This window comes from Canis lupus, chromosome 26, assembly GCF_048164855.1.
Source record: "Canis lupus baileyi chromosome 26, mCanLup2.hap1, whole genome shotgun sequence".
Classification (NCBI taxonomy): Eukaryota; Metazoa; Chordata; class Mammalia; order Carnivora; family Canidae; genus Canis; species Canis lupus.
In genome coordinates, this window is record NC_132863.1 from 28,354,907 (window position 1) to 28,377,719 (window position 22,813).

The 22,813-nt window shown below is 41.1% G+C and overlaps 1 protein-coding gene across 5 annotated transcripts in view; it reads left to right on the forward strand.

Moving 5' to 3' along the window:
* Positions 1 to 22,813, forward strand: part of CTNNBL1 (catenin beta like 1) — a 161,133-nt gene that overhangs the window by 41,390 nt on the left and 96,930 nt on the right. For all 5 annotated transcript variants that reach the window (XM_072800986.1, XM_072800985.1, XM_072800982.1 and 2 more), the window contains exons 4-6: positions 3,180 to 3,319; positions 12,488 to 12,585; positions 20,401 to 20,494. In XM_072800986.1, coding sequence (XP_072657087.1) covers positions 3,180 to 3,319; positions 12,488 to 12,585; positions 20,401 to 20,494 — 332 coding nt within the window. The remainder of the gene's footprint in view (positions 1 to 3,179; positions 3,320 to 12,487; positions 12,586 to 20,400; positions 20,495 to 22,813) is intronic.

Below are 22,813 nucleotides of genomic sequence, written 5' to 3' on the forward strand. Positions count from 1 at the left end.
GACTTTTAAAAACTTTTATGTTAAAAAACAATGTACACATTAAAGGGCAAATTTTTTTTGCTGCTTTATTTTTTTTTACAACATAATGGCAGAGATTAATTTCCTTAATATATAAAGTGCTTATAAATCAATAAATAAGATGAGCACCCTGATATAAAAATGGTCAAAGAAACACAAATAACTAGTAACATTAACAGAGTTTTAACTTAGTATCAGAATTGCAAAATAAAAAATAAATTATATTTCTCATCTCAAATTGGAGGAGATTTTAAATAATACTGGTTTTGAGGGCGGGGGATAGGCACTGCTGGTACCTCTCTGGCAAGCTATAGCAAAATTTGTTAAGTTATCCTAACACAGTAATTATGAATACATATGTCTTAGTGTCCTTTTGTTATAAGGGAAAAGATTGGAAACCATCTGAATGTCTGATAAAGAGGGATTGGTAAAATAAATTATGATAGAGCCACACAAGGGAATTCCATGTAGCTTTTTAAAATGTATTACTTAGAAATTTCAGATGGGCTAAATCTACTACACCCACTCTGGGATCGATTAGTGATTTTTTTCTTGGAACACTATTGAGGAGGATTCTGAAGCCATGTCTGGCTCACCAGGGGAGTGTGCTGAGTCTGATGAGGGACTTTGCTGTGGGAGGAGGACTGGCAGCAGCAGCTGATACTGGCTTTTCCTGTTGTCAAAGAATGCTTAATGATAAGGGAAATTGTTCAGCCTATGTTAACAACGGTGGCAAAAATTGAATATAGAACTGTATACTATGTAGGCTACTTTTTAGGGATGGGGATGGGGTGGGGAGGAACGCTATGAGTTGAGAAAAATTACTTAAACCTACCAGAATATTATCAGCGGTTATTTCTGGTCATTGAGATAATGGAGGATTTGTTTATTTTTTTGAAAGCTTGTCTTTTTTTTTCCTCCAGTTTTCTATAAAAATTGGCCTTTTATAATTAGAAAAAAACATATACAAATGTTATGATTAAAAGCAGTAATGGGGAAAAAACAATGGTAAGGATATGGTCTGAAACACAGGCGTGTTTTATTTTTTAAAAGATTGATTGATTTATGATAGAGAGAGAGAGAGAGAGAGGCAGAGACACAGGAGGAGGGAGAAGCAGGCTCCATACTGGGAGCCTGACGTGGGACTCAATCCCGGGACTCCAGGATTGTGCCCTGAGCCAAAGGCAGGTGCTAAACCGCTGAGCCACCCAGGGATCCCCCACAAGTCTCCAGATTTTCCTCTTTGTGTAATCCAGATTTCTGGAGAGGTGGTATTTGCCCAGCCCCTCAGCATCTGAATGAGGCATGTATAACTTTAAGAGTCCCTGCTTATGTTCTTTTTCTTTAAGTTAAAGTACCCTGATAAAATTAAATTGAGGCCTTTTGATTAAGCAGGCATCTGTGGGTAGAGACAAAGATATGTTTCTGCCTTTAAGGAGCTTACATTCTTTTTTTTTTTTTTAAGATTTTATTTATTTATTCATGAGAGACACACAGAGAGAGAGGAGGCAGAGACACAGGCAGAGGGAGAAGCAGGCTCCATGCAAGGAGCCCGACGTGGGACTTGATTCTGGGTGTCCAGGATCACGTCCCGGGCTGAAGGCGGCGCCAAACCGCTGAGCCACCAGGGCTGCCCAAGGAGTTTACTGGTAGCAGGAGAAGAAGAAATGAGAGCAAACTTAGTGCTTTTTATAGGCCAGGCATTTTTCTTAAGTGCTTTATATGTATTTATTCATTTACTCTTTACAGTAGCCCTGTGAGATAGGTAACTTAATGATCTTATTTACAGATGAGAAACTGAGGCATAGAGAAGTGAAGTAAGTGGCTAAGTCAGGTTCAAATGCACTCTGACTCTAGAGTCTGTTAAACCACTCCTGGGGCACCTGGGTGGCTCAGTTGCTTAAGTGTCTCTTGATTTCAGCTCACTCACTCTATCTATCTGTCTATCTATCTATCTATCTATCTATCTATCTATCTATCATCTATTATCTATCTATCATCTATCTATCTATCTATCTATCTATCTATCTATCTATCTATCTACCATCTATCTATCTATCAATCAATCAGAGGGAGAGAGAAGGAGAATGTGTGAGCAGGGAGGGACAGAAGGAGAGGGAAGGAATCTTAGGTAGACTGCACCCTGAATGCTGAGTCTGATAATGGGGCTCGATTACACAACCCTGAGATCACGACCTGAGCCAAAACTGAGAGTCAGATGCTCAACTGACTGAGCCCCCGGGCGCCCCTCACCTCAGGTCTTGATCTCAGGGTCATGAGTTCAAGCCCCACATTGGGCTTCACACTGGGCATGGAGCCTACTTCAACAACAACAACGACATAACTACTACTTCCCTTCAGTTACTTTCAGTTGGGTATTGTTCAGTCGCTTTATGTGGATTGGCTCACTTCCTCCTCGGGGCAAACCTTCCTGTCTTGTTCATCAAAGGCTTAGTGGGCATTTCTTATATGTCAAATACCGGGGGAGGGCTGGGAGAGGTGAATGCAGAGCAGTTTTGTTCTTAGTGCCTGGGCCTAGATTTGTTGAAAGGTTCAGGTGTGAAAATGTGAGTGGAGTATCATACTGAGTAAGGTTTGGTGGTGATTATAGGATGCCAGAGACTAGCTCTGCTTTACTTTGGTATCTACCTCCTAATCATCTCACTGAGAGGGTTTGGAGGAAGGCAGGGTATTTTTGGATGGCAGGAGAATCCCAATATCTTCCTTTGGGCAAGGGGAATAATTGGCCCTTGCTCTGAAGTGGCAGGTAAGAGAAACCCTTTTTGGATTAGTAGGATAACTGTGTCAGGACAACACGGTGGATTGCCACACTGAGTGGTAATGGTAGCTAATCTACAGGACTGGTGGGCAGATCATTTAATGCTACAAAATGCTTCAGGAGCCTCTAAAAGGCAACTTGTGACTGCAAGAGTAAGGGGAACCCTGTAATGAGATCCGAATCCAAGATTGATTTTTGTAATGAGGAAATTGATTTCTCAAGGAAATTGTGTGACAGTATGATGTTTGGATGAGTGTACTTCCTGGTTGGTCTGTTGCAGACACTTTGACAGATTGTCTGTCTGGATTATGTTGCTCTTTGCTCCTCATTGCTGAGAGTATCCCTTTCCTTTCACTGATGCTGTCTTGTTTTCCCCTTCTAGGTTTATGGAGTCTGAGCTGGACCTGAATGACATCATTCAGGAGATGCACGTGGTGGCCACCATGCCAGACCTGTACCACCTTCTAGTGGAGCTGAATGCTGTGCAGTCTCTTCTTGGCTTACTTGGACATGATAATACGGATATCCTTTCAGATATGTCCTCAGTAGGAAGGCTGACAGGGTGAGGGAATACTGTTTACTCTCTTCTCCTGTCTGTCTCTGCTGATGTCTGCTGTTCACGTCTGGTGTTCTATTTTCATTCTAATTATCTCCCATCTTGAAACACACGCTGCTCTTTACTTATTTGAAAATCTGTTTTTATCTATGAATAAATCTTGGGCAACCCTTAATTGTCCTCTATTTTCTCTTATTAGTGCTGGAACTCGTTGTGATGTATCTGTTCATACCTTAATAGCATTAATTTCTTGGGATCTTGGTTTTCCAGGTCCATTATAGTGGCAAGGCCAGATAGGATTTGAATCTGTTGATCTAGACATCATTCTGCTAACAGATGGCCCAGTGGAGATGAGACAAAAGGAGGCAGTGAACCGTGGTAGAAAGCACATTGGAATGTCCGGGAAGATAGGGATTTAATCTCTTCTGTCCATTGCTATATTCCCTATACCTTAAAAAAGGTTTGCTGCACAGAAACATGCAATATTTATTGAATGAGCATTAGATCCAAACAGATGACCTAGGTTTGACTCCTAGCTTCATTTCTTATATGAAATTTGGTGCCCCTCCAGCCCTCAGTATTGTCATCTGGGGAAGTGGAGTTGCCTTTCATTGTTAGGGAGTATTAAAGAAGACCATGTAAAGGCTAAGCAATTTCTGACACGCAGTAGGTGCTTAGTAGATATTACTTTTAACTGAATTTGAATGGTGACCTCCAAAACCGTTTATACCTTGTCTTTGCTCTTAGATGTGCAGCAGCTTTCTGCAAACGGTTTCTGATGTGCCTGTGGTTGGGGATATGTTCACTAAAGCAAATTCTCTTCCAATAGTTGTTCTGTTTGAATCCAGATTTCTGAAGGTATGAGACAAATGTAGTTAGTCTGCCTGAATGATATTCACAGGGAATCTGCTGCTGCTTCATGTGGTTTTCATCTTCCTGGTAATCTCTCTCCTGAGAGCATGTCTGACTAGATTCTTTCCTCCCTGATAATTCTCATAGAAATAAGTCAGTGAATAATTTTAATGCAGGCTTCTTGAAGGGTGATCTTAAGCCATTTCTGAGACTTGTAAGGTTAGATAGTATTAAGAATCACTCTGTCAGTCCCCAGGTTGCTGAGTGTGTTCCTTGGGTGTACTGCTGGATTCTGGGTTGTGTGAAAACCCTGGCTGATTAGCTTGTTTCTGGATCAGATTAGTATAGGATCTAGGATCTCATGAATTAATTCAGTAGATATGCTTTGAGTGCTTATTATTATGCACCAGGCACTATACTAGACCCCTAGGAACAATGGACTAGACTGGATGTTCAAGCAGCATCAGTCACTAAATTACATGTTTGGGTATCTGCCCTATTCAAGATACTGACTAGTCCTCACAGAGTTCTAGTTGTGACTTCACATTTTAACTCACCTACAGAATGGTAGATTTTAAGAATCCAAACAGACCTGAGAGATGACTTAGCCCAGTGCCTTATTTTTTAATTTTGTGACAAATCAGAGGTCTGCATGTTGGACAGCTAACTGTTGAGGTTGAGGCTGGGTCTTTAGGCCCCTGATTTCCGGTCCAGTGTTGTTTCAAGTGTACCTTGAGCCTTCCCCTGTAGGATTGACTGCATCTCTGACAGATTTGCACAGTGTCATCTGCTACTTTGTGTATTCACACAGGAATCACCAAGTTTGTTTCTGGAAACACAACTCTTGTTCCCTTTTTCTGTTCCTGCTAATTCAAAGTAATAGTAGCAGCTTTCCGAAGATCCTGACATTTTGCTGATTCACCAGCCTGGTTCCTGCTGGGGAGAAGACTGACACAAGAAGTGCTGTTCGACATCGGCATACTTGGGAAAGGCAAGGGCACAGATGTTCCAAGTTGTTAAGTTCTGGTCTTTAAAAAGGAAAAAAACAAGTCCCCCTATAATAACTTTGACAGACTGCCATTTCCCTCCTGTTTTCTCAGAGCTAAACTGTGTTTTTCCCCCCCTCTCATATGCCAACCTTCACCCTACTGCCCTAATGATATTTTTTTAAATCTGATTTTTAATTATGCCCTACATCAAATTTAAAGTGCATTTGAAATTTTTTTAATTACCTAATTTTAATTAGCTGCAGCAATTAGGGTAAATGTCATCCTTCTCAAAGTACAGTTTTTCTTGAAAGTGGTTTCAGGAAAGGGTAGGCCCTCTTGACTTGCATCTGACACATCCTCTCCCATTTCAGGACGCTGATCTCCCAGTAGCACTGCACTCTGTTTCTTGTCTTATCTGTGATCTATAATGGAGATTTTTCTTCAGGAGATGCTTGTTAACAATTTACTGTTGTACAGCTGTAACTGCCCGAAACACCTTACCATGAATAAACAATTTCATGGCAGTCATGACTTAAATCTTTCATCTTTTTTAACTCTTCATTTATCAACCAAGACCATATGTGGCTGGTTATGCTCCTGGCAAGCACAGGTCATCTTTGCTTTGTCCTTCTCTGAGAAAACATAAACTATAGGGATTTTAATTGGATCAGAGGCTGGTTTGTTGTAACCTTAAGAGGCAGAGGATGCGAGAAACAGCTTGTGCCTCGTCCTTTCAACCGTGAGAAGCAGCTTCAGAGTTTATTCTGGCGCTCTGCATCACTGCTGCTCGTGAGGGCCTGTCAGCGCTTCTGTGCCTCATCTCTCCCCTTGAGAGGCTGGAGCCCAGCCATGGTTGGCTGCAGAGTGGAATTCTGGTCTGTGAAGAGCATCTCTGGGGGTGAGGGGCAGAGAGGGAGGGGCATACCCCTCACACAGTATTGAAGAGTCACTCTGAATGTGCTAGAAGGGAACACAAGATAGGATCCAACAGCTGCTGTCTTTTAGAAATACTGCTTTTTAAAACCATTCTTCCTTTGAAGTAAGTGATTTAAATATGTTTAGAGCCCCTTTTTTTGGTGAACCTTTTGGAGTGTTTCTACAGAAACATAAAATCAAAGGTACATTTAAAGATATTTTCTTAAGGTTCTGCTAAACAGTTCTTGTGGCCCAGTTTTAGCCATATTTACTCATTTTGCCTAAAGGAACAAGGAAGAATAAAACAAGAGGAAGATAAAACCCCAGGTGGTGGCTTGTCACCCCTTTTACCACCAACAAAAATAATAAATGACCACAGCATCAAATCCATAAGCATCCTATTTTTGTATGTTCTTAGTTTCGTTCTCAACTTGAGTGACAAGTCCGTGGAATCCTTTCTAAAGTACTTGTGGTAGATCACGGCATTTATTGGCTTCCTCCTTTTTGTGATAAGCTCTGTTGGGTCCTCTTGGGGAAAGAAGAAATAATAACTCTAGTCGAGCAAAAACACTCACTTACTTACAAGTTACTTGCTATGTGTGGTAAGTGCCCTTGGAGTATTATGCTCACGAGATGCCATTGGAGTTCTGAGGTGTGAGTCATTTCTGGCTTGGGGGTGATTAGGGAATTGGGCATTGGAGATGGGTAAGCCTTTGATAGATGTGGAGATTAGAGTGTGTTTCAAGTTTATTTTCATGGTCTGTACCTTGGCAATGGAAATTGCCATTTCTTACGTGCTAGAAGCTGATGTGCTCATGTAGTTGGTACAAACTAACCAGGATATCAGGCTCATGACTTTTCTTGAAAACAAAACAAAACCCAAAACATCAAGACTACTGCTTCCCAGGTAGGTACTCTGTTCTTTAAAATACATATACATTGAGTAAACCAAATCGTTCAAAGTCCGCTTTCTCTCCACCTGTTTGTGATTCAGAAAAATGAGGTCTCATTGTAATGGTAGCTTAAGGCATTATTATAGCAGGTTGCATACTAATATGCAGGAGGGAGAAATTTGTTAGTTATAGGGGAGATTATTGGTGCTGATGGAACAGCTTTTTTTTTGTCTGGGATAATTTTAGGTTATTAGAACTATTCTTTTCTAAATTACTGTCTACTTTGCTTAGACTCTAGGAAGCCAGGAAGACCTGCAAAGTTGTCCTGTTGGATTTTGTGAAGAATTACTATGGGAATTGGAAAATAAAGAGCAGACAGGCTTTTTTTAGACCAGCAGGGATCAATTGAATTTGAGCAGTTTGGGTGTGAGAAAGCTAAAGTGGAACAAACTGACTGCAACACACCATCTTGTCCCAGAGGATGTGTACAATAGTCAGGGGTGCCATGTGTTAGAGCCCCAGTGTTAATGAGCAGGAATAGGGCTGGGAAGTGTTTGAGCCTCTTAAGGGCTTTCTTCTAATTGGACTGGGAGGGAGTTGGCTATTGCTCCAGTGCATTCCTACAAGCACTAACAAGACTGTGTATCTTGAACTGTTGTTTTGCTGGGAGCTATTCTCATCTTGATATTTCCAGAATCAAAACTACATTGAAAAGAAAGTACTTCTTATTCTCGTTCAGTAGTTTGACATGCCTGATAATCTGTGCTGATAAGTCACCCATTTTTCTGGAGCCATTTAAATATGCTCTGAAGAAAGTCAGGTCAGGTAAAAAGTGCCAAAATGGTAATCTAGGAAAAGGACCTCTTAATGTTGACATTTGATCTTATTTATGAGATTTTGGTGAATTCCATGCACCTGGAAGATAGGGTGGTTTGTAACCTGCTTTGGACATCTCCCCTGTGGCATAATAGTGCCCATTAGAATGTAGTAGGTATTTAATGAATCTTGAATGAGTGCATTTTCTCCCTCATATTAGTTTAATCTAGGAATGGGAGAAAATTAAGAGTCCAGGTTTATTCTAGGTAGCTCTGTGCCAACTATTTTAAAAAGAGAAAAAGACCATTGTGTTTGTGTTTTGAAATACATCTGCATTAATTGAGCCATATCGAATCACTGTCCGAACCTAGGAGTAAAAGAAAAAAGATTAAAACATAACAAAACCCACATTTGTTCCATTAAATTGGGTATAGTCTCTGGATCTAGACTGGTTCATTTTTTTTTTTAAGGAATTCTTTTTGAAATGACTTTAAAAAAAAAATGCCATCTGCTTATTACATCTTATAACTTTGTTCCTTATGGACACATCTCATTGGAGATTAATGAGATTAATGTTTAGTTTCTGTACCCAAACTCTACGTGGATCATATCCAAAAGCAAATATCTAAAGCCAAAAAGTGGAAGTAAATACCCTCTTTTTCCAAGAGCCTTTGTATTCTGGACCATTTCATGCCCAGCTGGTCTTTTCTACTTCACCTCTTATTACACTAGCTTATTGCCCCAGTAGTGGACAGGTACGGAGGGAGTGTGCGGGGTGGCCTTTCTACTCGACATGACAAAATAGGCTATCAAAAACTGTGTTTTAGTAATTCACAGAGAGACAGGCTCTCTGTTTTCCTATTATACTTGGACGGGAGAGCCTTTTACCTTGTGAAATGAAATTGTAACTACAGTGGAAAAACCTATCACCCATGCCCAGAGTCTGCTTGTGAAGAAATGTTGGATGGGCGGCAGACCATGCTGAATTTTCTCATCAAGATTGAGAGTCTGCCTGTCTATCTTTAGTTTTGGTTCTCATTCCTCTTTCTGGTCTTCAAATGACCCCTGTCTTCTGGGTCATATTACATTATCCAGGAGTTGATAATTAAAATTATGGACTTATTACTGCCTTGCTGAAAGGTTATTTGGTGAAAGTTAGGAATTTATGTAAAATCAGTTAGCAGTAGAATTGATGAGATGTTTACCAGTCATGGTAGCTGATAACTGGTTTCAAGTTTGACTTCTCAACTGAGGCAGGAGAATAGGCAAGGAGATAACCATTGGAACATTTTTAGAAATGACTTTCCTTGGTGAAAGTTAGGCATTTATCCTGTCCTATATAAAACCACCACCATTGTCAATTTTTTTTCCTTTTTATAAAAAGTTCGTAGGTTTAATGTGACACATCTGTGAGCATGGTATAAGACTAATCAAAGAAAAATATGATATCTGGCCCATAAGACCTTGGAGGCTGAAAAAGGACTTGATCAATCTGAATGTCTATGGCATAGCCGAAATATAAAATTAGATCTTCCAACCCATGGTGACCCAGAAAGGGAGACCATGCTGTTGTTAGCTTACATTTTAGATTTTAGAGGTTTCAGGAGAAAGTGAAGGCAACAGTGAGGGCTGGGCTTTCTCTGTTCTCTGGGAAGACTTGGCTAACAGTCTTTATTATAAGATACTTTCATGTTTTCTTAGTACTTTGATTTGCTTGGTCTTTGATATTACGTGATGTTATTTATTCCTTCTAGCTACTCAGTGAGATGGGCTGAGCAGAGATCATTGCTACCGTTTTACAGGTGAGGAAACTAAGCTGTAAGGAGTTGAAGGGGCTTGGACAGAATTATACAACTAGTGATAATTTCGGGATAGTTCAGGTCACTAAAGATAGAAAGCAAAGATGAATACGACATGACTCCTGTCCTCTTGTTTGCTCTGACTCTTCATCTGTTGTTCTTTCATATATACCCCACCTGTCTCTTGAGGCTGTTGTTTAATGAACAGTCATCCTATATGAGTTCTTAGTTCTGCATGGCGTTATTCAAGGGAGGTAATGATAGTACTCTACATGCCTGATGTTCTTGTCCTACAGACCTCTAACTCTACAGTGGATGGATGGATGGATGGATGGATGGATGGATGGAGAGATGAAATGCCATGCATATAAAATAAGCATATGACTAGATAATAGGATTTTTACACTCTATATGGAAGAACTTTTTAAGAGCATATATTTGGGAGTTTCTTAGATGAGGAGGGTGAGGGGGAGTTTTCTTTTTTCAGCATCTTTTTTCTTCCTGAAACTTTTAATAATTCTTGGTAGAAATCTGTGACAGTTCACTATAATTACAATAGAGTCATTAGCTAGAATTTACCTGAACCTAGCCCTGTTTAAACTTGGTATGTATTCCCCTGTGCAGTAATATGAAGTGTAGTGGCTAAAGTATCATTTTTGGAACCAGATGGACCTAACATTCTGCCTTAATATTGCAGTGACCTTTAGCTAAAGTACTTAACCACTTTGAGCTTTTTACCTCTCTGATCTGTAAAATAGGGATCACACGTATCTTATAATGCCCTTGTGTGAATTTGGTAGCACAGTGCTTGGCATAATGATGACTTTTAGACATGGTGGTTATTACAGTGGCGACCACTGCAGTCTTTACTACTAGTTCCTACGAGTCGGGTAGCTCTGGGGCTTCTAGAGGTTAGTTTGGTAGCCAGTTGTTTTTTTTTTTTAATTAATTCAACTTAAGTGTTTTGGTTTACTATATGTCAAATATGATGTGTGGTCTTCTGTGTCACCTGCTTTCTGGTTACTTTGTTAATGAAAACTAGACTAGCACATAAAGGAGTTTTGTCCAAAGTTGTCTTAAGTTTTGTAGCACTCTCGTGTTTTGGGTCAATATCACTTTAAAGAGTGAATGAAGGTGGCACAGAGAGTTTAATTACTTGTGCTTGATGGTCAACTGGTCAGTTACAGATGAATAAAACAAATCTGCTAATATTTTTTCTTTCAGCAAAAAATGTTCATAAAATACCTGGAATGTCAGTTGGCACTGAGCAAGTCCTATCATTCTTATTACTGTGTCCTATATCTTTCCTTTTATTTTTTTCTTTCCAGTTCTAGTGAAACTGCCCTGGTTCTGACCTTGTCTCACTCTGAATTCGGGTACATGGTATCTTTTCCTCCAGACCTGGCTCCCACCCAGCCCTCACAGTTACCTGCTCATCCTGCCTCCCATCTGCCCACCCCCACCCCCTGCACTAGGTGCTTTCATGCAGCCTGCACACAGCTATTAGCTTATTCTTTCAAAATATTATTCTCTTCATGCGGTTCTTTTTTTTTTTTAAGATTTTATTTATTTATTCATGAGAGACAGAGAGAGAGAGAGAGAGAGAGAGAGAAGCAGAGGGAGAAGCAGGCTCCGTGCAAGGGGCCCGATGTGGGATCCGATCCCGGGACTCCAGGATCATGTCCTGGGCCAAAGGCAGGTGCTAAACCGCTGAGCCACCCAGGGATCCCCTCTTCACATAGTTCTAGTTGTAATTTTCTCTCTTCTCCCCTTTCTTTGTCCTCCCCTCCTTCCCCTGATCCTCTTTGTTCTCTTCTTCATGTACCTTTGTACGTTCCAGTGTCTCTGTGTGGCTTTCTTGCCCCTCTGCCCTCATCCTTTTTAGTTTCCTGTTTTCTGACCAATCTTCTAGCACATCATTCCTGATTTCCAAGTTAGTTTGGTAGCTCCTTTTCTAGGATGTCTATATTCCTCATTTGTTACATGTTGGCAGTTGCCTGTGGTGTGTAATTTTTAAATTTCTCTGATTTTTGAACTTCCTCATTTTGTAGATGAGGAAACTGAGGCCCACATTGAATAAGAATAATGGATTTGCTTTTGTCACCGTCACAGTGCTTTCTTCTCGTAGACATTCAGAAATGCAGGTCGGCAGAGCACGGTATCGGTGTCCGTGTCCGTGTATGAGAGAGAGAGAGAGGGATTGTGTTTCCAGGGTGAAGAAGGGAAACAGTTTCCAAACATAACTCCTTTGTTCTCTCTTTCATGTTTTCTTTCATATATATTTTCCTCTTTCTATTTTTGCCTAGTGTTTAATTCTCATTGTTCTTCCTTTTATGTCCACAGTAGCTCAGTGTTTAAGGAGAGGGAGCTGGGGCGGGGGGGGGGGGGGGGGTGTTTAGCGCAGTCCAGTGTAAAGCCTTCCCTCTACATCTGAAACTGATTTCGTTGTGCCCTGCTCTCTGCCGACCTCTTGGTGAACACCAGCCATCTCATCTCAGAAATCGTTACTGCCTTCGAAGGTGAACTGTACAGGGTAGTTCAGATTATACTGAGTTCCAAGAATTTAAATTGTGAGGTAGGGTTAAGGGTGTTGGCCTCCAGAGCAATTTATTTGAAATTTATGAAAATGTGGTGAACCTATGGAATAAGTGACCAGGAAAGCAGCATAAGGAAAAAGACTGAATTAGTTAACAACATTGACTGAACACCCACTGTGAGTAGAACCCTGTTGAAGAGATGTTAATAAAACCACAGTGTATTAAAGGTGAATGGTAATAAAATGATTGACAAGGAAACAGGAGGGAAGGAAAGAGTTTGATAAAATGTCAGTAGGGTTTCAATATGTACGTGATACCCTTAACACTTTTCACATGTGTCCATAGCTGTGGTTGATTTGCTTCAGGAATTAACAGATATAGACACCCTTCATGAGAGTGAAGAGGGAGCGGAAGTACTCATCGATGCTCTGGTAAGTTGCACATCCAGGTTGGTTTTGTGGGTATGTGCATCATCCCTGTTGTGTCTGTGAGTGGCAGCAGGTGGGTGTGGGCTCTGTGGTGAGACTGCCCTGAATGAGTGAGAAAGTAGAAATGCAACTTGGGGGGGTACTTGATAACTCTGGAACTGTGTAAAGGAAGGAGTTATAGAGGCCTAGCATTTACTAAATATCTACTGTAGGCAGGCTTCTTCTCATTTCTTTTCTTTTTTTTTTTTTAAAAAGATTTTATTTATTTATTCATGAGAGACACACAGAGAAAGAGAGAGGCAGAGACACAGGCAGAAGGAGAAGCAGGCTCCATGCAGGGAACCTGATGTGGGACTCGATCCCGGGACTCCAGGTTCACTCCCTGGGCTGAAGGCAGGTGCTAAGCCGCTGAGCCACTCAGGGCGTCCCCTTTTTCTCATTTCTTTCACTTTATGTGATCCTCACCATATCCTTTCATATAGATATTACCATATCCCCATTTCCAGCTGCGCCACTGAGGCTTGCAAAGGCAAAGACAGTTTGCCCTGGTCACGTAGCTGGGCTTTGAACCTGTCTTCTCCTTGACTCTGTGTTCTCCTAGACTCCATGTTCCTGTTCTGTCCCTAACCATGGTGCTGCTAACCTTTTCACAGATGTTTTTTCTCTCCTCTCCAAGCACCAGTGAATATAGATACCATTATTATTTTACAGATAGGGAATTGGGGAACGTTAAAAGTAAGGACAGATGTTCTAGCTCATCCAGCCAGAGTTGCATCCCCTGCCTGTAGAGACAGGGCCGATGGATTTCTCTGTGCTTTTTTTGTGGAGCCTGGGCAAGGCTTCAGAGTCCTCTAGGCAGCAGCCAGTCAGAAGGAATTTCTGTGTGAGTTAAACATAGAATTTAACTCATCACATGAGGAAACCCAGATACAGAAGGACAGCCCTCCACTGGGTCAATCAGCCAGGCCCTGACACCAGAGCCTGTGTGTTCAGATCCCCACCACACCAGCTTCCCTCTCTAGCCAGTGATTGTAGAAGCCTCCAAGACTGGAAAGGTGCTACAACTGGCCAGTGGTGGAGGGAGTCTGGTCCAGCCTCTTACCCTGATACCCTGATACTTCCTGTGGGGCTCTGTCCACCCAGCATGCTGTCTCCCTCTAGGCTCAGTTAAGTTTCCCTCTGTTATCTTCTACAATCTTGTGTTTTCTTCTAAGAATGTCTGTAAAATCTGGTTTTGATACAGTTTATAGTTTATCAAAGATGGCTACAGTAGGTTGTATTAGAAGCACCGGGGTGTTTGTTAGGCTATATTCTGGCCCCATCTCAAACCCACTGAATCAGAATGGCTATGACTGGGGCCCCAAATGATTCTGACACCCCATTGCTGCTCCACCCACCCTCTCCTCACTCTTTCTCTCTCAAGGTCCTTGACACTAGAAATTTTCCATGTGCCATGCTTGTTACTGGTATTTGGTGTGAATGGAAAGGCTGTGAACCCACTGGATATGAAGGACTGTCTCCTACAGAGCATGAGGCTGGAGTCCAGCAGGGCTATTTGTGACTGAGTTTGATGAAAATTTCTATTGCCATTTTTCTTTCAAGCTCCTTCCTAGAGCGAACTGCCACTTTTGTAGAATTCAGGACCTTTATTTTTCCTTTGAACCACTGTGCAGAAAGAAAAGGATGATCTTGGGTTGTCCTTTTGTTTTGAGGAGCATCTGAAGGAAGGCTGTGGCCCTTGCTCCTGCTCTGGGTCCCCACAGTGGCATTTGTGCAGTCTTACCTACTAGAGGTTAATTATAGTGGCCCTGAGTGAGCCTTCCTGCCTGGTCCCTGGGCTGATTTTAATTACCATCCTTTGCCTGTGTGAATAGGGGAGATGAGAGAGAGAGCAGCTAGCCTGGCTGCTGCCTGTAAAACGTACCCAGAAACAGCAATTCACACAAAAGCCCCCTTTGTGTTTTCTGTGTTGCTAAGCCCACCAACAAAAGCTGGATTGTGCAGATTTTATTGTTTGTTTGGAAAGAAACAGTTCATCCTCAGTCTGGGGAGCTGTTAGGTAGCTGCTACACAGGGTTTTCTGTTTGTTTAGGTTTTTTTTTTTATTATCATTTTAAGATTTTGACTCTTAACAGCTTTATACTGATGGGGTTGGTGTGAATCACAATTGAGCGTTCCTAGACTCCTATATATTATTTACTTGTCTGCAGCCAGTCAGAAGCCATCAGTAAATAACAGAGAACAGAACTGGTGGATGGTCTTTCATTTGTTTTTTTTCTCCACCCTTGCGCTGCATTCAGTAGAAGTTTGATAAGTATTCTCATATTACAAGAGTTGAGTTGTCTTTGTAGTTTTAATTTGGGGCCAATATCAGAGGCTTGGAATTGCATGAGCAGAGGCTAGAGGGCACAGAGCAGAATTTATTGTGGTGTGCAGTTTGCAGTTATTGCCTTGGTCTTTTTCGCAGTTGGAAGTCCTAAGCAATAGACTAGCACATTTGTGGGGAGAGAGTGCTGTCCTGGCATTCTTGGGGATCTTTGGGGCTTAAAATTTGGTCTGTATCTACAGTTATTACTTAAGCAAAAGGTGAATATTTGTGCTTTGTAACAAACTGATTTGATAGCCTGGAAAATAGAGTCTTTTCTGAAGAGTAGTAAATGCAAGGGTATACTGCTTTAATGACACTTCTTTGGCATACCTCTCTAAAGAAGTCTTAGGACTTCTTGAGGGTTATGATTAGATTACAGTCATTTCTTACTTACTAGTCCCCAAATTTGCCATGTGCTTGGCAGCCCCATGCCTTTGCATAGACCTGCTTTCAGCATGGCAAGCCTTGCTTCTCCTAGACTACTTGCGATACTCCCACTCTTCTTTTAAAGCCTGACTTAAAGCTTGTCTCTTCTGAGTGTTTTTTAGGCTCATCCCCCGACTGGAGTTTGTGTTCTTTTAGCACTTTATGTGTAATAGCACTTGTCACATTGGCTTAGAGACCATCTATTTATAAGTTAATCTTTTGTGAGATGTGATTCCCATCAAGGGAATGGCCAAATTATCATTTACCAACTGTGTGTCCTTGGGAAAGTTACCTAATCTCTCTGTACTCAGTTTCTTCTTCTGTAGAATGGGGGTACCAGTAGTGCCTATTGCATAACACTGAAGTGAGGAATAAATGAGATATTTAATAAATCTTTAGGACAGTGTCCAACACAGTATAAACGCCAAGTAAATGTTGGCCATTATCTTCATAAGGGTGTTATTATGCCTGGGACATACTAAATACTTAGTAAATGTCAAGTTAAAACAGTTTGTATCATCTACCATGCAGCAAGAGGTTTATGTTTGTTGAGTTCAACAAGCATTTTTTTTTCATTTTCAAAAAATGTTCAAAAAACACTGAATAAATACTCAAAAAATTTTTTGAAGAGAATGGACCTAAATAAGGCACGATAGATATTTGATTAAAAAAAAAAGATGAAATAAGTAATGATACTGCGGGGCAGAATATTAAGAACAGTTGTGAGAGATGAAGCTTCTCTGGAAGTGGGGAAGAAGGAGCAAATCACTTGTGATGGGAAAGAATCAGTAAAGACTGCAGGTACTTTCTGTGGCCTCAAAGGGAAGCTTTAACAGGAGGATGCATGCAGGTGTCCCAGGAGAAGAGGTGGACTCTCTGAGGCTGAGCCATGACATTGGCCATGGTGGCTAGGAGCCACCATTTGGTAAAGAGTTTCACAAAGTGGCTTTGATATGGAGACTCAGGGGTTGCTCTCCATACCCATTCTTGCACTCAATTAACCCTACGTAAACATTCAACTTTGAGGTTCTGTGGTGGTTTGGCTTGGGTTGGTTGGCAATGCATTTGTGCTACTGAGGCACAGGCAATGCATGGGCTGAGCTTGGCAGGTTTGTGGTTGCCCTTAAAGGCATTTATTATGTAAATGTCTGGATCCTATCATTTTTATCCCTTCTCATTTCTTTTAATGTCTTCACCTTCATTTGTATTTGTCCCAAGCAAAATTCATTAGTTCGTTCATTCATTGAATGCTTATTGAGTGCTTTGTATGTTCTACATTCCAGGAATCGGGTATATAGTGGTGAGCAAGAGACAGTCTGCTTTTGTGGAGCTCAAATTCTAGCGTAGGGAGAAGCAGTAAACAGATCAGAAACTAGTTAGTGATTCTCTGTTACATAAAGGATTAAAATACAGTGATGTGATGTATGGTGACTGGGAAGTCACATTAGATTTGACAGTCAGGGAAGGCCTGAGCTCGGCATGACAAGAGGAAACCAGCCATTCAGAATGACTGAGGGCGAGATGGGACAAGTGCAAAGGACCTAAGGCAGGAATGAGCTTGACAGATTCAAGGAACAGAAAAATTGTCTGAGCACAGACAGCTTGGGGGAGGGGAGAGAGCATGGCCAGGGTTAGGTTGCTCAGGGTTTTGTAGGCCTTGGTAGGAAGTTGGAGTGGAATTGCCAGTATGAAGGAGAGTAACTGGAGTATCTTGAGCAAGGGAGTAGTAACATAGTCTGGCCTAACTTTTTAGGAAGACCATTCTTGGCAGCTGTGTGGATAATGAATTGGAGGAGCAACAGGGGAAGCTAAAATATTTCTAGATAAATGACAGCAGGAATGAAGTTTTGCGTTCTGACCATATTGCCGTATGTATCCTCAAAACTTACTGGGTGATCAAGATTCAGTGGATATGGAAAGTTTTTTCCTAGTTTTTCAAATATGAAATTTCCAGAACTCATAGCAGGTAGAAAATTTTACTCCACACTCTTTAAGAAAGGTTATTGGCAGATTGTACAAGATAGAAAAAGAATCCTTCGAACCTTCTCATCTGTCCTTTTTAAAAGTTTCCTCCTTTTCTCTTTATTCTTCCCTGGTCAAGTGGAAAAGGATATCTGAACATGCCCTTGAACTTGGTCTCAGTAGGACCTGCCAGAATATTGTTTAGGAGACCTGCTAACAAGCTGAAGTATCCAGTGACTTACCAGAAGACATCAGGCTTCAGACAGTCATGATTTCCAAGGCCAGGGTTGCTCTGGCTGATGCTCTGGTCCCTGACCAGGATTTGTTTTGGTTTCAGGCTTAGTCACAGATCCAAAACATTGGCATGAAGGTGGTAGACCCAAGGGGCTAGGGGGTTAACACAGAATGTTACTTTGTGCTCCTACTAGGTGATATCCAGAGCTATGCATAATACAAATATTTTCCCAAGAGTTTTCTGAGCTGAATGTATTTTGACTGCTTTGACCCTCCTAAAATTAGATAAAATTGCATTTAACCCAGCTAAACATAAAGTTTCACATTTTGCAAGCTTGAAAAAGCTGTCTGTTAGAAGTTAGATTTCCGTGGCAAGGAAAAAGATATTCCTTCAGCCAAAGACCCATTCAGTTCTGGGATTTGAATGCGTTGTGTACTGCCACTGTCCTCCCCCCACCCCGCCCCCCACCATTTTCCAGACAGCAGAGATGGGAAACGTTAACTAAGAATCAAGGAAAGAGGGAAAAATAATGCAGATAAAGCAGTAATAAGCAATTGAAATGAGTGAGGCAGTTTGTAGAACCAACAAGCAGTGTGATACCCAGTGGATTTGCAGTGTCTGCTGCTTTAGGATTCAGGGAGATTATAAGTCAATCAGGGTGATTTAGGGAAAAACAAACTGTGACATGGTTCATATTTTCCCCCCAGATGTTTTTCTGTTTCCTCTCACATCCTCAAATTGTCCAATTAATTAAGGAAAACATTGCGGTGGATTTCTTCAGTGAAGCTTTTGCTGGCTGTGAGATTTGAGAGCGAGATTATGTATCTCCTTGGAATAAGAGGGGAAAACAGCTCATTCTTGTATTTATGGGCACCCTCAATTCTGGCATCAGTACCCTCTCAAATCTGCAGCTAGTGTCTTGCTTTGTTCTTCACACCATAAACGGCAGAGCCTAGAAATTACCTCATGTATGATTCAGGTTTGCATATTAGTCAATAATTTCAGTTTTTTCTCCTTGATAGATGCTTCTTTTAAGTATCACCAATAAAGAATAAAGGGGTCTTATTTCAAGATCTGTCCCTCTTGCCATTGTTCTGTTCTCGGGCTCGGTTTGAATTGTGTTGTAGGGTGTCTTATATGTAAGTGCTCCGGCAGTGTCAGTCGAATGAGATGTTTCCTTCTCTCTCCTTTGTTTTCCCCTCCCCAAAGTAACAGGATCTGATTGGAAAAAATAGGCGCTTAGAGCCAATCACTACTGCCACAACATTTGTGACTTTGGCCAAGCTAGTTAACCTCTCTGGACCTTTGTTTACTCATCTTTAAAAGCTGTGAGGATTACATGAGAGTAGATAGAACAGTTTTTATAAAAGACCTGATTGCATTTACACGAAGTAAGTGTCAGTTTGTTTGAATTTAGCAAAATGACTGTCTGTCACGTACTGTAGCCTTGTACTACCCTTGGAAAAGTATGCCAGGATGAACAAGGGTTTGGTGACTTCCTTCAAAGGACTGGAGTTTTTCTTGGTCTGTGGCAGGTGCAAATAGTGAATGATCAGATGTCAGAAAGGGTCGAGAACTATATTCAAACTCTCTACTTAATGTTTAATCTAGACCCAGGGTAAGGCATGCCACATAATTTTATTTAATCTTTATAATTTATTCCCATTTCCTCAGTGAGGCAGTCAGAGAGGATATACCACAGACACACAGCAGGTGTTATGTTCCTGTACAGGTTCTTGACTGGCTCCTGATGAGAAGTCATTACCAGGTGGATAATCACTGTAGTGTTTCCTTAGTTACCTTCCTAGGTTTGCATCAGGGTTACCCAAAGGGCAGTCTCCCTAAGAGTACAAACTGTGCACAGAGGGAAGCGTGAAGTAGTAAAAGGGTTCTTTCACCAAAGAAAGAAGCTTGTTTTTTGCTTTTGCTGCCACTGCTCAGTAGCCATTTGGTCTTGGCTAAACCGTTAATCTCTGAATATCGGCTCTGTGATGTGGCTACTGAGAGTTTTCTATAAGGTTGTGTGAATCAAATTAAAGAGATTTAATTGCTGTTCTGTGCATTAAATGTAATACAAATGTCAGGCATTTTATTATGTTAATACTCTTCTCAAGAAGGAATTAGAAATTCATCAGAAGTAATAGTTTCATAATAGCTTAGTATAGAATGTTAGGAATGTTTTGAGTTTAACCCTAAATTTTGAGGTCTGTGTAAAGTATGGTGAGTAAACTTCCCAGCTTTTGACTGGAACAAACTTTTTTTTTTTTTAAGATTTTTATTTATTTATTTATTCATGAGAGAGAGAGAGAGAGACAGGCAGAGGGAGAAGCAGGCTCCATGTAGGGAGCCCAACATTATGGGACTCGATCCTGGGTCTCCAGGATCAAGCCCTGGGCTGAAGGAGGCGCTAAACCTCTGAGCCACTCAGGCTCCCCTGGAACAAACTATTGACCTGATTTCAGATGGTACTTTCCAGGGTGTTTGTTTCAGTACCACAGAGAAGTAGAAAGAGTGCTAAACTTGATTTTCAAAGGCCTGGGTTCAAGTGCTAGTGCTAGCACTCACTAACTTTGTAACCTTGAATTTTACTTTGTCTCCTTAAGCTTAGATTTACTCATCATAAGTTAGGGATAATGAAGCCTGCCCTTTCTTTACCTTGGAGTCACTTCAAGACTCCAAGAGATAATGGGATGAGAGAGCACACTGTAGAACCATGGGTGGTCAGTTATTTTGTTCATGCAGGTGAGCAGAGTATGGGAATGGGAGCATTTGAGAGACTGTTTTGTGACATGTATCCCTTTCTCCTTTTGCTTCTCTGTTGCTGAAGGTGGATGGGCAAGTGGTGGCCCTGCTTGTGCAGAATCTGGAGCGCCTGGATGAGTCTGTGAAAGAAGAGGCGGATGGTGTCCATAATACTCTAGGTGAGGGGCAGGGCGACCAGTGATCCTGAAACCGTCTTGTTTGTTTTGGGGCTTTGTGCTCATTTCTTTCTTCCTTCATAATAGAATCAACAGTAGTGGTATTTTCTTTCCTTCTGCTCCCAGACTGCTTTTCCAAAAATGAAGACCCTTGTGTAAATTTCATATAACTGCAGGTTTGGTTTGGTTTGGCTTGCAGTAATAAAATTGGAAGTCCATTAAGTAGATAACTTCCTGGACAAAAACACTTCTGTTAGCAGGCCTTTGCCTCCAAATGTTAGAGTCATGCCTATGCAGGGTGATTTTTTTTTTTTAAGCTTTAGAAAGTGTGTATTTTATAATTTTTAATCCCCCTATATTGGTTTTTCTTCCTTCTTTCCTTCAGTGGGACTACAAACTTTGGCACAGTGGAGTACCCTTATAAGATAGTTTATTTTAAAAAGAGTTAAGTGTTTCTTTGTCTTATGTGTAGTTTGCCATGTAACCAGAGTTGAAGTATTATTGTTAACTTGGATGCACCTTCATCATATGTTAATTTAAGTGGATTTCTTTGCAGTATTTCCCTTCTTCCTCCTTGAATCTCCCAGGTCTTTTTCCTTGCAAAGTTGCCAAACCATTAGCCTATTTAAAATTATGCTTTTGGGTAGTCCTCTTTAACACTGGTCATTGTCTTATTAAAAAAAAAAAAAAAAAAAAAAACCAAAGGTGACATATCTTAAACAGAGCTTGAGAAATGAATGAGGCCCAGCTGAAGCAGAAATTTTGATTAGATTAGATTTTCCTCTCAGCTCTTTTGTCTACCACAGATTTCTCTTGTTTTATACTCTCTTCTGTGACCATTGTCATAAAGAAGAGGGAAGACATAGCACCAAGGGACTAAGAGAAGAGAGAACACAACAATCTGTAACTTGGGGGTTGGCTTCAGTCTAGAGCTAGAATTTGGCATTACCATCTGTTAGCCTAATGCTGGATTTTGCTGAATAGAAACTTTATCAAAAGTCTTAACTGACTTAATAAAAAGGGCCTGGTATAATGAAAACAGCACCAGGCTGGCAGGCTTTAGAGATCTGTCTAGTTTCAAATTGGTCACCTACCATCAGCTCAGGAGGTTCATCCCTCTCTCATTTATTGAATGCCTCCTATTTGTGAGGCCCTGTGCTGGATGCTGGGGTACATTAAAGATGAATTAAGTATGATGTTACTTCCTAAGAAGCAGACTGATGGGAAGTCTTAAACAGAAAGGAAAGATAATACAGAATGACAAATGGTATAATAGGAGTCAGTGGACAGCAGTATGGAAGTGAGGAAGGGTCTTTAAAGGTAGCTGATTGGGGCTGAATGTGAAGACAGGTATGTTTTGACAGAGAAATGTGAGAAGGACCCTTGGATGGGAGAGAGTTACAATTGCAAAGCTGTTCATGGGCATGGGCTTGAGAAAAGAGTAGGTATGTATTGTGGCAATAGGAGGTAGCAGTAGTGGAAGATGGGACCTGAGGCATGAGTTTGCCCAGATTGTGGAAGACAATCTTGTAAACCAAGGCAGGATGATTGGATTCAACTCTAAAGAGCAACAGGAAGCCATCTACAGTGTAAGCAGAAGAATAAGGGCATAAGAGATTAAAATGAATGAATTGATTTTGCTGGAAAATGTGAGAAAGTAACTTAGGGTGTTGTGGTGGTCCTCAGCTCTCAGGGGTCTCATTGCTACTCTGCTAACATAGATTTGTATTCCACTACCTGAGAGGGCTGCCCACTGAGTCTTTTAACTTGCCACTGGCTGACACGGGCAGAGGAGTGAGGAAGAACCTAAGACATACGGTGATTTCTTTAGCTCTTTCTCCTTCAAAACTCAGACCTGATGTGTTCTGGGCATTGGCCTTAGAGAATTTAGAACTAACCCTATCTCCTTTATAATAGTAACATATCCTGGGATGGGGAGCTGAAGGGGCCCCAACGGAAATGAAAGCATAGGATGTGTTAGAATGGAACAATAGGGGTTTTTAAAAAAATGTTCCCTTTTTAAATATTGTGGTCATGTAATAACTTTTTTTCCTTTGGCCTCCTAAGTTTTAATTTTTCTATTAAGCAGCAATTTGGCTGTTGTAGGAGATAGCAGGACCAATTATATTTGCTTCCGAGTACCTGACAGTTACCTCTGCCAGCATGGCCTTTCCCCTCTGTGCACATTATTTTGTTCAATTAAGAAGATCATGCTTGCTTCTCTTGTAATATCCAGAGAAAGAGAACTGAAAATGAATGAATCAGGAAGGGAAGAGACTGAATTCACCATCCCCTGATTTTTTTCCCTAAGGCTTCATGCCC